This window comes from Sturnus vulgaris, chromosome 10, assembly GCF_052056855.1.
Source record: "Sturnus vulgaris isolate bStuVul1 chromosome 10, bStuVul1.hap1, whole genome shotgun sequence".
NCBI classification, from domain to species: Eukaryota; Metazoa; Chordata; class Aves; order Passeriformes; family Sturnidae; genus Sturnus; species Sturnus vulgaris.
Genome location: NC_142252.1, coordinates 10,396,710 through 10,410,454, shown reverse-complemented (window position 1 = coordinate 10,410,454; position 13,745 = coordinate 10,396,710). Strand labels below are relative to the sequence as shown.

The 13,745-nt window shown below is 36.9% G+C and overlaps 1 protein-coding gene across 1 annotated transcript in view; it reads left to right on the top strand.

The window, feature by feature from the left end:
• Positions 1–13,745, top strand: part of DNER (delta/notch like EGF repeat containing) — a 114,990-nt gene that overhangs the window by 36,047 nt on the left and 65,198 nt on the right. The window contains exon 2 of the mRNA XM_014877873.2: positions 12,099–12,395. Coding sequence (XP_014733359.2) covers positions 12,099–12,395 — 297 coding nt within the window. The remainder of the gene's footprint in view (positions 1–12,098; positions 12,396–13,745) is intronic.

The window sequence follows — 13,745 nt, the reverse complement described above, 5'->3', positions numbered from 1 at the left end:
AGCATGCATGTAGGACTGTAACTGATGAAAGGCTGCTGGAGTGATCTGCAGGAAACACAGTTCTGCTGCTGCTGCCTTTGTGTTCCATCCAAAGCTTGCCAGCATGGTGCCCATCAGAAGTCCTTGCCCTCACAGTTCCTGTGGGTCTTTGCTGTCAGGTATTGTACAGGTGTGCAGGGCAGTGGGGACATGCAGAACCTCAGAGGGGCTGTGTCCAAACCAGCCAGGACAATCTGGGCCCTGAATAGAGTGAGTAGAGAGCCATGGGTCATATAGATAGGAAATGATATATAGTGTCAAAACAAATGAGAATTGGTCTAAAAGTTGCTTTTTGTATTTTGATTACTGTGATGAAAGGGCCAGAGAAAAGAGCAGAAGAATGTTGCAATACCAGTATATAAATCCAAGATGTACCCACATGTCTGGTACTCTTTCCATACCCTAAAGGGATACTAAATGAAAACAAGGTGTATGAAACAGCTTTTAAATATCTCAGACTTTGCTTGTTCACCTCTTTCTCAAACACAGTTGTGATAGAATTCTCTTAAAACCGTAAGTGATTTGAAGAAGAGCAATGCATTTGCTAAGTATCACAAGATGAGGCATAGGGACATATAATAAAATCACCAAATTTTAATCAGACAGATGATCTACAGTTAGTTATTACCCTTAAGGTTTTTAGATGCTGTGAAGTATTGCATCGGAAAATTATAATTAATCCATAGCATCAAGTCATGAAGGGATAAATTAATATTGGTATTACTATCTGAAACAGCAGATTTGAAGTCATTCAAAGTGAGTAATAATGGATTTGGAGAAGTAAATAATATGGGGAATGACCTGAGACATATGTTTCAACTTGTCTGGATACAGACTAATTCATGAAGGTAAACCATCAAAAGAGAAATTTAAGTGACAGAAGTTGTAGAATGGTATTGTTGAAAATGTAGTCTTGTTTCTATATTTCCTAGTGGACAGCAAAATGACAGCGTGCACACAATGTAGTTTGATGACAGATATAAAGTCTTTTGATATATGACCTCAGAACAAAATTCATAGGAGAGCTTATTTGGGTCACAGCCCTGCTTTCTACTGTGCTAGAAAAATGGGCTGTACAGTATTGTGCCTGATTTCATAGGTTCCAGTGTTTAGATGAACTGAAAAAGAGACTTGGGCAGAAGCAGCCCTGTAAGGATTTCTGCCCTATAGGGACAGGCCTCTTCATTTGTGCCCTTTCATCTTTAGGGTAGATTAAAAATGATAGATGAGGAGTTTGTTGCTGGGCTGAATTTTTGATTTACTTTACTGTTTCTGCCATGTGTTTTTCATCATGTTGAACAATGAGTATGCATGGCATCTTGGAGACACCAGTAAGAACATCTCCTAACAAACAAGTTTCCTCTTGACATCTCTGATGTGACAGTGAACACACTGAGAGGCAGTTCCCCTATTTATAATGACAGGCTCCCTGCAACTTGCTTCAGGAGACCTGAGATTGCATACAACTATCCCACAGAGGGAGGCTATGCACCAGATTTTTATTTCCTTAGACCTAGAGATTTTTGCATTTTTTTCTATCGGGAAGAACATTCCTCTGCACTAAAGAAAATAAATGTCTGTGTATATAACCAGAAGGTCTGAGAGTGATTGAGTAGCTGAAATAAAAAAAAAAATAATCAAACCTTAGCATGAGAAGAATTGTACTGGCATAGACTAGCAAGGCAAAACCCTGAGCAACTGTTACTGAATGGCATGGGAAAAATGATAATCCATTTATTTTAATGCAATTTTGGAAGGTCTTTTGGACCTCAAGATAAATTTCTTTAAAAAAAAATAACCCCAGAAAGGATGTTCTACTGACTGGGCAAAACTGCTATTTCAGATGAGGCTAAAAGCAGCACTGCCTCTCACCACTGAATATAAAGACCTATTTTATGGATCTGCAGACTGGCTTATTCTCAAGGTTCAGGCATATGCTGCTGTTTTCATACCTTAACAAGTTACTGTGTGTTAGGTGCCATGAAGTAACTGAGTTCACCCAGGCTGTCATAAAATGTGAGATACAACAACCTTGTAATTGAAAGTGCTTTCACAGAGAGGGATGGTGACAATGGCAGTGAGTGCCAACATGAGTGAGTGATGGTGTTTAGCAAGTAGGAGCAGAGAAATTTGGGGTTTCTATCTCCATCTCAACATTGTTCAAATATTTAATCCAATTACTTTTTGCAGTAAAATGGTAAATTGTTCAGGGATGAAGAAATGAATGTTGATTTGAAACTCTTTGGACATTGCTATTTATGTGTGGGCAGGTGCTTTGTTACGAGATAAAGACATCTCCAGCCCTGTCTTAAAATTAAAAATCACTTCTGACCAGAAAACTGTTATGTTCTTAATCCAGAAAGGAAGGCTTTGAATCTTTGTCTGCTGTAACAATGAGAGAGCTGAAGCTGGCTTCTTCACACTGGCATCTCTTTTCACCTGCTCTCTGTAGATATCAATTCTGATATTCCTGCAAATATCAGGTGCACAGTGGTGTTCAGGTGTATTAAGTGTATTAATTAAGTGTATTTAGTAGTTGATTTAATCCCCAATAACCATATAAATATGTAGCTGGGTCATGGAATTCTAGTCATGAGTCCAGAAAATTCAAATCAAGTATATATTATATAAAGGAAGGAGTTTTTAAAATAGAAATCATGGGGAGTAACATAATCCAACACAGAAAACCAGAAGTGTGTACTGAGGGAATGTGTTCATGGGTTTGCAATTTTTTTCATCTTTCTTCCAGTATTTCTCTAACTAGACAATATTTTAACTTTAGATCTGACAGGATGTTTAAATATGAGAAATAAGCAAAAAAGTCAGCAGACCACATAGCTGAGATTCACTGTGCTGTCAGTAGTACTGGGTGCAGTGCAGGAATGCTGATTGTTGGAAAGTGCTGCAATCTCATGCTAATCTCTTTGACTCAGGGCATAAGCATTTGCTGTTTTATTGATTGCCAATGCCTCAGCTGCCAAAATGTCTTCTTTTTGATGTGTTGTGGCTTGAAACAATTGCAACTGCTTCTTTTCAAACTCCCCAAATTTTAATTGCCTTTTTCATACTTCATTTGGAAAATGTGACATCAATGAAACTCTGGTTATGTCACATCTCCTAGGTACCTTATGGATGTGATTATTATCTTTTCCTGTTTTCACAGCCTCTTGTGGGCAAAAAGCTATGAGAGCAGCCAATTGTCACATCTGCTGAGTTTTTCAGTATTTCAGGATGGTTCAACTGCAGTTTTATGCACAACTCACTGTGTTATTTAGTCCTTCTCTTGTTCTCACAAGAACCACATGTCTATTTTGCTGTATTTCACCTAGAAAAGTGTGAAGCCTCAGACTTGGAAATTGAGAAATACCCTGAGTACTTGAACTAATGAAGTCTATTTCGTATGAATTTGTGTCTTTAAGTTGATTGATGTTGATGCTAAAGAAAATGAGAATGCAGTTGCTGTTCTGTTGCTGAACTTTGGAAGGGTGCTGTGTCTTGTAGATAACTGTGAGCTTACACTGTGCACCTTTTATCACTTAAAGCACCTACATAGGCTTGATCCTTGACCTGGGTGCTTGTTCGTGCAATGAAGGTAAAATTTTAAATTGTTTTTTAGATTTTTAGAAAATTCTCAAATCTGTTTTGTTCAATATTTTTAAAGGTGGACAAATATGTAAAACTCAACATTCCTGTAGAGAGATTATAGCACACTACTGTTTTTAAAACAGCTAAAATTTTAGGAATTTAAGAGCATCTTACTGTGAGTAGGATAATTAATTTTTTTAGGTAGTTTTGAAAATTCAAGTAACAGATAGTTTGGGATTTATTATTTTTTAAAAAATATAGGTGGATTGTATTTCTGCCTGTGCTACTCCTGATCTCATAACTCAGAATATTCATGGCAGAACTTTAGGATTATGAAATTGTATTAGTAAACTTAAATTAGCCTGTGATCCATATGGTTAATCTCAAACTTTTATTTATTGGAATTAATAAATCTTTTGTTCAAAAGCTTTTAAAAATCTTTTTGCATGTAAGCTGGAAACTTGCTTGTGTAGTTTTTTGTAGAATTCTACTCATCATTGTTTTAGGTCAATTAATGTATTTTAGAATAATATTATATAGGGGCATATTTACTTGATTTCAGTTTTGCACTAGTCCAGTGTAGAAATAAAAAATGTTATGAATTCTCATATCATTGCGTATTTTAATGTCCTATCATAAAAATATTTTGTGCACCCTCCTGTTGCACAAGAAAATTTTCTTCTAAAAAGGGAAAACAATATTAAGAATAAAGATGCTGTTGATAATTCTTTCACTGTGTGATTTTGAATAATGAAATAATAGCATAAGATCTAAACAAACAAGTGTATTGTACCACCATGACAAATGTAATGCTGTGCCTTCACAATTGTCCCCTAGTTTTGCCACCTGTACTGACAGAACCGCTGGGGTCTCAACTAACGATTAGAGCAGGATGCCAGCCCTTGCTGAGTGTAAAATGACATGATTCTGTGCTAAAAAACACCAGTGTTGATCTTCAGAGATCTATTGGCACTTCTTAGATCCTTTGTCTTAAGTAGTCAACCCATCTTTGGGATGGAGATCTATGGGAGGATAGTTTGTAAGGATAGTGCAGAAGGCAATTTCCCTCACTGAATTCCATCTGTACTGATTGCCGAGAAGTGGAGACAGCCTTGCTTGTCCAGTGAGGTTGGATGTTATAACAGAGTGGGTTCCTGGCTTAGAGCAAGCTGGAGCTGGAGCCCCAGAGTCTGCTGCAGCTTGGGATGGAGCTGCTGGCTGTGCTGGGAGGGACATGTGGTCGTGCAAGGGACAGACAAGGTAAGGAGAGGCTGTGTGAGGGACAGACAGGGTTAGGTGGCTGGGTAAGGGACAGGTTGGGGTTAGCCAGTCATGCAGAAGGAAACTTGCAGGGAGGAGAGAAGGAGTCAGTGCTGTGTGGGGCTGCCTGTAAGAAAAGGAGTCAGAACTGCCAGAGAGAAGTCTGTGGAGAGAAGATGTGAAAAGTTTTTAATAAAACACTGGTGATGGTGCTAGTCGTGTCCATCTCGACATAATTACTACAGATATCTTGACTTCATTTTGATTTTTTTGAAAAAGTGTCTTTGCTGAGTATGGGTGTTGCTGAAAAACTCAGTAAACTTGATTAGCTTGTCTACTTGGAATATAACATTAAATCTGCTGTATTTATAAATATTTCAAACAACTTGACTGTTCTTTCACTACAGGAGAAAGGCAATATATATTTTAAAGACAGGATTGAAAATAATCTGATGAGAAAAGAAGTAAGGTACTTTTCAATAATTGTTTATGTACATGTTGACATCTGACAGTTCTCAGTGGTTAGTGTGAAGCAGATATTTTCGTTTCACTGAGGGAGAGGGAAAGTGATGTCAGTTTACTTTGCAGTTATTTCAGGATACCTTGAGGTAAGAATGTGCCTGAGGATAGGTGGAGCAAAGCAGTTGGTGTCTGGTAACTTATTACACAAGGGTAAACTAGCCATTTGCTGGAGCTCTGTTTTTAAAATCTATCATGCTGTTCAAATTCTGCTATGTTATGTTTGCTGGTTTTTCAAATAGATTTGGGCAGCCATGCTTTGGTTTGCAATTAAACAGACAATTTCTTTAGGCATTTTTTTCTGCTTCACTGAAGTAAAAAAAAATGTTTTATATCCATTTATTACATTCACTGGCAGTTTCATTACTCTGAATATTCAAAAGTCAAGGAATGAGAATTGCAGCTTGGAAGAAATCCAAAGTTCTCATTGTTAATGGTGTCTCAAAGAATCATATTCTGAATTATCTGGTAAAGGTTACACTTTATTAGATTTATTGATAGCTTTCCTCATGGGTTGGGCATAGAGCTGAGTTGCAAAATGAAAAGAGTAAATGTTTACTTCTAGAAAGAAGTTGCTTATATGTATGATACAGCTTTTGGCTTTGGCCTTCTAAACCTTTATTAATTCCAATTTTGTCTCGTAGCTTGTAGTTAGTTCATAATGATTGAAGCTGACATAGCTGCCAAATTCTTGTTTTATGTAATAGAGAAATATTTTGTTCTGCTTACACTTTTTAAGGGATGGGAAAGAAAGCCCTGATTGCTCTGGCTTCCAGGACCTCTGTATAAAGCACTTTTTACTACTTTGTTGTTGCCCATTCTATTAATTCCTGATACTCACGTCTCAGACTGGTGTAGTTCATTGCCCATTGTATGAAACACACCATGATGGCACGTCCTTCCTTCTGACAGGTTGTGGCATTCCAGTTCCTGTAGGGGCTGGCTGTGATCACGGTGGTCACCATGCCCTGTCAGGCAGTGTCACTGTGTCCTGGTGCATGTGGTAGAAGAATTACTAATAAAGAGCATCCTTAAATTCACACATCACAGGCAGCTTTTAGGGAGCAGCCATTTAAGGTGGTGTTACCTGTGTGATCATGCTGCTGATTGTGTTCTATTTTTACATCCTCATGTGACAAAAAGCTCTCATTCATCCTCACTCTCCTAATCAGAGTGTTTTAGCCACTTTTATTTCTGTTGTGTTTGGTCACAGCTGGGAAATGAATGCATTCTTCAGCGCATCTGCTTTGAAGCAAATCTTGTTTTGAAGAAGAATAGTGTCTAAAGGTGCAATATTAAGATGGTTTTCCTCTCTATTATGGGTTAATTGGAAGAGTTAATCTATTTTAGGATTTTTTCTTAACTCTAAAGTGTGCTGAATAATTCTGTAAACACTTCTTTTCATTGGAGCAAAGAAGTATTCAGAAGAAACCAGAATCTCCACTGAAGGTAGAGAAAAAGAAAGAAAGACTAAGAAACAAACCAGAATAGCCACAGGTTACAGATTTAGCCTTGCTCTACAGGGATATATTTCTTGATTGTATTTATTTGTATTTCAGTGCTGCTTGAGAGTTCCTATTGCCTCTGTCATTGTGGTTCCCATCCTGAAAAAAATTGCTTTCTAACCAGCCAACATGAGCAGTGGGAGAAGGAAGTGTAATCCCCATTTTACAGTTGGAAAGAGGCAGAAATGGAGTCTGGCTGTTCTCAGCTCACACAGGATGTCTCTGGGAAAGGCAGAAATTGAACCCAGATATGTTGTTTGAGTCCTACTGAGTTTCGAGACAGTCTTTTCTCAAAACAGAAGAAAATGCATTTATTTGATATACTCATCTCAATGCTTTTCCTGTGGATATTATTTGGAACATCTGGGGTTTTAAAAATTTAAATTCGTCTTTCTTGCTTTTCATTTCATAGTTAGCACTAATATTTAATGTGAGATAGAATGGAATTTACAGCTTCACTGTGTGAAGGATTGAATTAGAATAAAATTTAATAATAGTTTGAACATAATTAAACAATTTTTTCAAAGAGATCACATTTTTAGATAATTTTATTGTCATTGCTCTGTAAAATATTTAAATCTGTTTCCATCTCTTTTTCATAAATTGATGCATATGCAAAAATAGATGATATTTCAGATGTGCTTAAAAGGAAAAATATTTTTCCTGCCTACTTCATTAAAAGCAGATAATGACTTAGACTGTAGGTTTTAATTAATTTTTTTCTAAAGTATTCAGAAGTTGATAATTTTTAATGTACCATGCAAATCTTGAAAATGAAATGTCTGATCCTGGTGATATGTGGTGGATCTTCCTATGGTCTCATCTGGGAGAGAAGTTGTTTGCTTTTGTACTGGGGGATTTCGTCAGCAATGTGGGTGCAAAACCATTTTTACTGATTTAAATTTCTCCTAAGATCTGTTTTTGACCAGAACACATGAAGAAACTACCTGTCTAAATCCTAGTCATTTGGGAACCACAACAATTTACATTGTAACTAGAAAAATTATCTCAGGTAGCCATGGCAAGTTGAAATCGCTGGGCTATGTTAGTTTTTAATATCTGCAGGCTGTTTCAGAGGCAGTGGGTGCTCCTGGACACAGATGCAGAGCCTTTGACATTATGGCAGCTTGGCTTTGTTAACAGGTTAACATTCACTATGTAGAATGGATTTAAACAATCTGCTGAATTCTTAATATGAGGACTAGATTTACTGGGGGTATTTTCCCCCATATTTTAGTGAAGTTGCAAGCTGGTGTAATATTGTCTGTGGCTGTAAGCAACAGCAATAAAAACTGACCCAAACATTAGTTTTTTCCTAACATCTCTAAGAGGAGAGTGCAGGTGGAAGACAGGTTTGGCACAATGTTCAGGAGCTCGTCTGTAGCCTTGGCTTAGACTTAACTGTTCTATTTTTTGAAGCTCTCTGGAGGATCTACCTGGACTGTCTCCATGTGGAACAAGTAGAACCACTTTGAAGAGAAGGTGAATGAGCATCAACTGACAAATTGGTGTCATCACAAGTAGTACTGGCAGAAAGATCTTGCAGATTTACATCCTGCAGTGTTTTATCTTGAACTGAAACCTAAGGAAACAATTGGACTGGCTGGCAAGCCATCCATGTTTGTGAGTGTGATTCTTAAACAAACCCAATTTATATTATACCATATTCAGCCTGCCTTTGGAAAATTAACTGTGATATGAAGGGCACCTTGGAATGCATCTGTCTTAGGATTCTACTGTAAAAATGTTTCAGAGATTACAATTGTCTAGGCATATGGAATAGTAATTGCTTGCAAATACGTTTTATGCTTTTTAGCTTGGCTTTGTCAGCTGCAACGGCTGGCTGTGCCTGTTTGGTCAAGGGATATATTATAGAAACAGACAGACTGTTAAATGAAAAAATGAGGATGAAAACAAGAGGCCTAAATACAGAATATACTTTTTTAGTAGTGACTATGGAAATTCTGTACCTGGATTTTTTAGTAGAGCTCATACTGATTTAGGATTTATTTATGTGCTATAGGGATTCGTGTTACTTTCTGCCTTCTTTTCTCTGTGCAACAGTTTCTGAATATACCATGAACTGCACGAGGAGTGGCTAAAAAAGGAGTTTGTAATTGTGTACTCACAGTATACTTATGTTCAGCTCTTAGTTATGTGACCAAGGTTTTGTTTTTTCTTTTGCTTTGGTTTTGTTTAGTTGTTTTTTTGTTGTTGTTTCTTGTTTTGTGAGTTTCAATAGTTCATTGAAGGTTAAGCCTTGAAATTTTGCTAGCTTTAATTCTGATGTAGCCATGCTGTTCACTGTGTCAAATCACAGATCACTTTAACCATTGGTGCCAGCTTGGTGAGGACCAGAGAAACCACAGAAACATCACAACCAACACAAATTAATCAATTTTATTTGCTTATCTCTTTTCATCTGATAATTAAAATTGAATCTTTCGTTCAACAGAAAACCTATGCACAAAGGACATTGATTTGTTTTGATAGGCTTATTGAAAGACAAATGAGCTTTTGAATTACTAGTAACTAAGGAATGAGAATGATGATAAAATACTGTGAAGTGCTTCAGAAAACTAAGTTCTGAGGAAGTCCGTGGCTGAAGTTCAACATCTATTCATCTTTTTTAAAATTTTTCATCTAATCTAAACTGTTTTAATTATTTTTCACTTCCACTATGCCTGAAAGGGTAGGGGTGGTTCCTAAAGCACAAGGTGTTCTTCAGTGGGTGGCATGGGCAGCACTGAACAGGACTTAATAATTAATTAAACACATCTGTTTCCAGTCAAACAAGCTCAAATCAGTTTGCATCAAATAGCGTGGATCACACAGCATTTTTATTATTATGCTTGTAAAGTGAATGGGTGCATTCAATAATGGGAGAAGTGCCCTTTATGATTGAAGATGTGATTTTTTTTCCTGTTACTAGGTTTGCAGATGAAAACCTTAACGTTTTAGGTGTGACAAGAACAATTGAATTACTAACACAAAATAGGCTTATTTTGAATATGGATTTATTGTGAAAGCATGAGTATAGAGCTAATTCAACAATAGGAAATCTGCAGTTCTTTGAAACTCAGATCTACTCCAAGAGACTAGATTATGAAAAAACTGTTGCAAACGATTTTTGAACTGGGCTTTGTTCACATGTCAACACATTTTATCTTCAATACTCTTAAAGGAAGAGAAAATTTCTATGAATATCTCTGGCACTTGGCAGTGGAGCAAACTTAAAATGTAACTGACAAACCATAGAACAGAACTAGTTCCTTCCTGAAAATTGTTCTTTTCTCTCACTTAAATATTATTTTGTGGAGAAAAAATTAGAACTTAGGTATTCTTTTGATTGTCAGGGGAAAGAGACTTAAAGGAGATAAGCCCTTCTGAACATAAAAATCCATACTTCCTTGATACATCCAGTATATATATAAACTTGCCATATAACTGAGTATTAAAAATGAAGAAGAGTCAGACCTTGACCCTGATGTCTAATGTGTCACCTTATATGTATGAGATGTGTCCCCAAGCAAAGTAAATAACATTCTGAACTGTGACTGAGCTAGGAGATAAATTAATAGACCATATATTTTGGACTGTCCTCTATGGCCTCTAAGCCTTCTAGGACAAAATCTGATATTGATCATTGACTGTCTGCAAAATTAACTTTCATAATAATCTTTCCTCTGCTTTCTGTCCAAAAATGATACAGAGTCTGAGGTATACAAAAATTTGAGCCAAAGAAAGAATTCCAGCTGAGGTCAATAATAGTATTGGTTTATATAAGGAGGTTTCATATTAGAATTTAGTGTCCCTGACACCAGACCTTTGGATTAATGGAAAGGTAAAGTTCCTCATGTAGACCCAGTACTTGCTTTTTACATTAATGCTATTTAAGGTTTATGTAATTCTTGAGATGATAATTATAACAAATATTTAATCATGAATAACTGTGCTGCTTTACTGAGGAATATAATATGAAGCATTGCTTATGCAGGGAATAGCAGGAATATTGTACAGGAAAGAATGGAATAACCTTTAGAACTGGAGCACTTGGGTGAAATTTGCATTTAAGATGAGGAAATGTCTGATTGCAGTGATGTGTTTTCCCTTTGAAGACAAGTGAAGGGAGCTGCCTGATGGTCTTGGTCGATGACAGTGAGCCAGCAGCATGATTTGGCTCTTGTTAAGAGAAGCATTTCTTCTGTGTTAGCTAGGAAGCTGTTTCCAGAACAAGCAAAAGTATTGATGCTCTTGCAAAAGGCAGTGCTAAACTTTGGAGTCCCAGGTGCAAAAATGAACATGTGTCTGGAGGGAAGGGCTTGTCCTCCCAAAGGAAATGGGGCAAGTACAGCTAATTTTTCCAGGAGGTGAAACTTGAAGAGTTAGTAGATGTGTTCTATAAATGCATTATGGATGTAAATTCAACATAGAAAAGGGAAGACGTTTAACCTGAAAGTCAGTGATAACATAAGAAACTATGAAATAGCTGTAGGTAAATTCAAGATAGAAATTAAAGGCATGCAAGCCTCAGACAGCATTTTTTCTACATCACTGAGCTTGATCTTGTCTTTTTCTATTACAAATTCTGTTTTAAAAACAGGCACCTGCTTTCTAACTCCTGTTAGAGAGCTTTCAGCACCCAAATGAATTGGACTCTGAAACTGCTGTCCACAAAATGAAGTGTGGGTAAAAGGCCCAGCTCTTTTACAAAGGCACTTGTGTCCACAAATAGGATTGTGTGATGTGGTTAGGTCTGACCACACAGAGCTTCTTCATAACCTGCTGATCTTTACGAGTGCTGTGCCCTTTCCTATTTCTGTTACTCCCTTAAATTCCAACGTAGCTGATGTTTTCCCTGAATAGGTTATTCTTTTAAGTCTGTTTTCAAAAATTCCTGATAATGAATGATGGCCACATTCCTTTTTTATGTTTATCCCTTTGCTCGAATGTGGCAACAGTGAATTAGCATAAATGGTCGGAGGAAAGTAGTTAATATAGATTAATTTGTATTCTTCTTTATTCCTTTGAATTTACCTCCTTGAAGATACATCAAAGATGAGTTTGATTCATAAATATGTTCAGAAGATGAATACAGTAGGGGGAAAGAATCCTGTTTTATGGTATTTTTAAAACCAGAAATAAATCCTTTATAATCAGTAATTGACCTATATGATTTTTTTTTTCCAGTTTGTTTCAGATCCTTGTGCCAGCAACCCCTGTCACCATGGTAACTGCAGCAGCAGTGGGGATGGCTACCTCTGTCTGTGCAGTGAAGGCTTCGAGGGGACAAACTGTGAGCGCTCCCTGCCCAGCCCTGCAGCCTCCCAGGGGACAGAGGCCACCTCAGCCCGGCACAGCAGCCCAGCCTCGTCCACCCTGGAGCCTGACATTGCTCTGCCCCGCTCCAGAGCCACTGTCACGTTACCCACGTGGCAGCCAAAGGCGGGACAGAGGGTTGTGGATCTCAAATGGGATGAAATAGAGGTGAGAGAATTCTGTCAAAGTGAGAATTCACTGACAAAAAAAGCTTTTAAGTGTTTCTTTTGGATTGTCATTTTTGCATGGTTTCATGATGTCCTCGTGAGAAGACTGAAGATGTGATCTCTGCCCTGAGTTAATATGCTGGTAAAATTAAAACAAAAACCCATCCGTGTTACAAGTAATGGACTCGAGTTGGCTAGTGTGTTGTATTAGATATTTCTTCAGAATGGGATAATATTGCTTCTTCCAGTCAATTGTGTGACACCGTATCTCCAAAAATCAAATAAATATAGGAAATTCTAAAAGTTAAAGCAATACCTTCAATATATTTTTGGTATTTGCCATTATAATCACATTTTGCTTCATGTTCCTGCATTATTAAGAAAACACAGTTACTTGAGGATTAAAAGTGGTAGTTAATACATTACACAGGGCACAACTCTAGGGATGCAATGACAGTGCTGGAAACTTCTAAATGTTTAAATTTTAAACATTTGTTGTAACTCTTATGAACAAATCTCTCTCAAAACAATATCTGGTAAAATTACAGCTGGAAAGCACACAACATGGGATCCTTAAGAAATGTGATCTTTGCTTTCCACTGTGTTGTATTCTACCCTATTTGTAATGCTTAAATGTTTTGCATGGACTCAAGTATCTGCAAAAATTAAAAAACCCCTATCGAACTTAACCAAGTTATTGTTAAAATAATAATCAGCTTTATACTAAGCACTAGAATAATGAAACTTGTTGCTGAAAAAATATTTTAATTTCTAACCTTAGGCAAAGAATTAGAGTTTTTGTGACATCTTTTTCTTATTGAGAAAGCCTTGTAATATAATTTTATTTCAGTTTTTTCAGGAATAAATAGGTAAGATGTCAGTTGTATATTTTTTTAAAACGTTTCAATGAGTTTGATTCTCCTGAGGTGTTTTAACATTCTACATAATGAGAAAGTGAGCAGGCAGGAGTTTAAGCCTGGAACAAGTGTATTTTTCATCACTCTTCGCTAGCCCAAAAAATTTGTTGATGTTTCTACTCTAAAATTTATTTAATCAATTGTCTGAAAGTGCAATCAGCCTATGTAAAATATATGTTTGTGTTTCGACTCTCTGATTTTAGCTGAGGTGCAAGTATTTATAGGGCTGTAGTCCATTTCAGTGGGAGTGCTGGTGGGCAATGTCTGGAGCATAAAGCTTTATTCCCTGGAATTCCATCTCCCATATCTATTATTTTACAACAGAACATATGTCAGGCACCAAGGATGGAGTTTGGAGAGAGCACTGAAGCAGAAACAAACAAGGATCTTCTTTTATTACTTAGTTTAAATGCAGTGTCATCTCTGCATGGGTG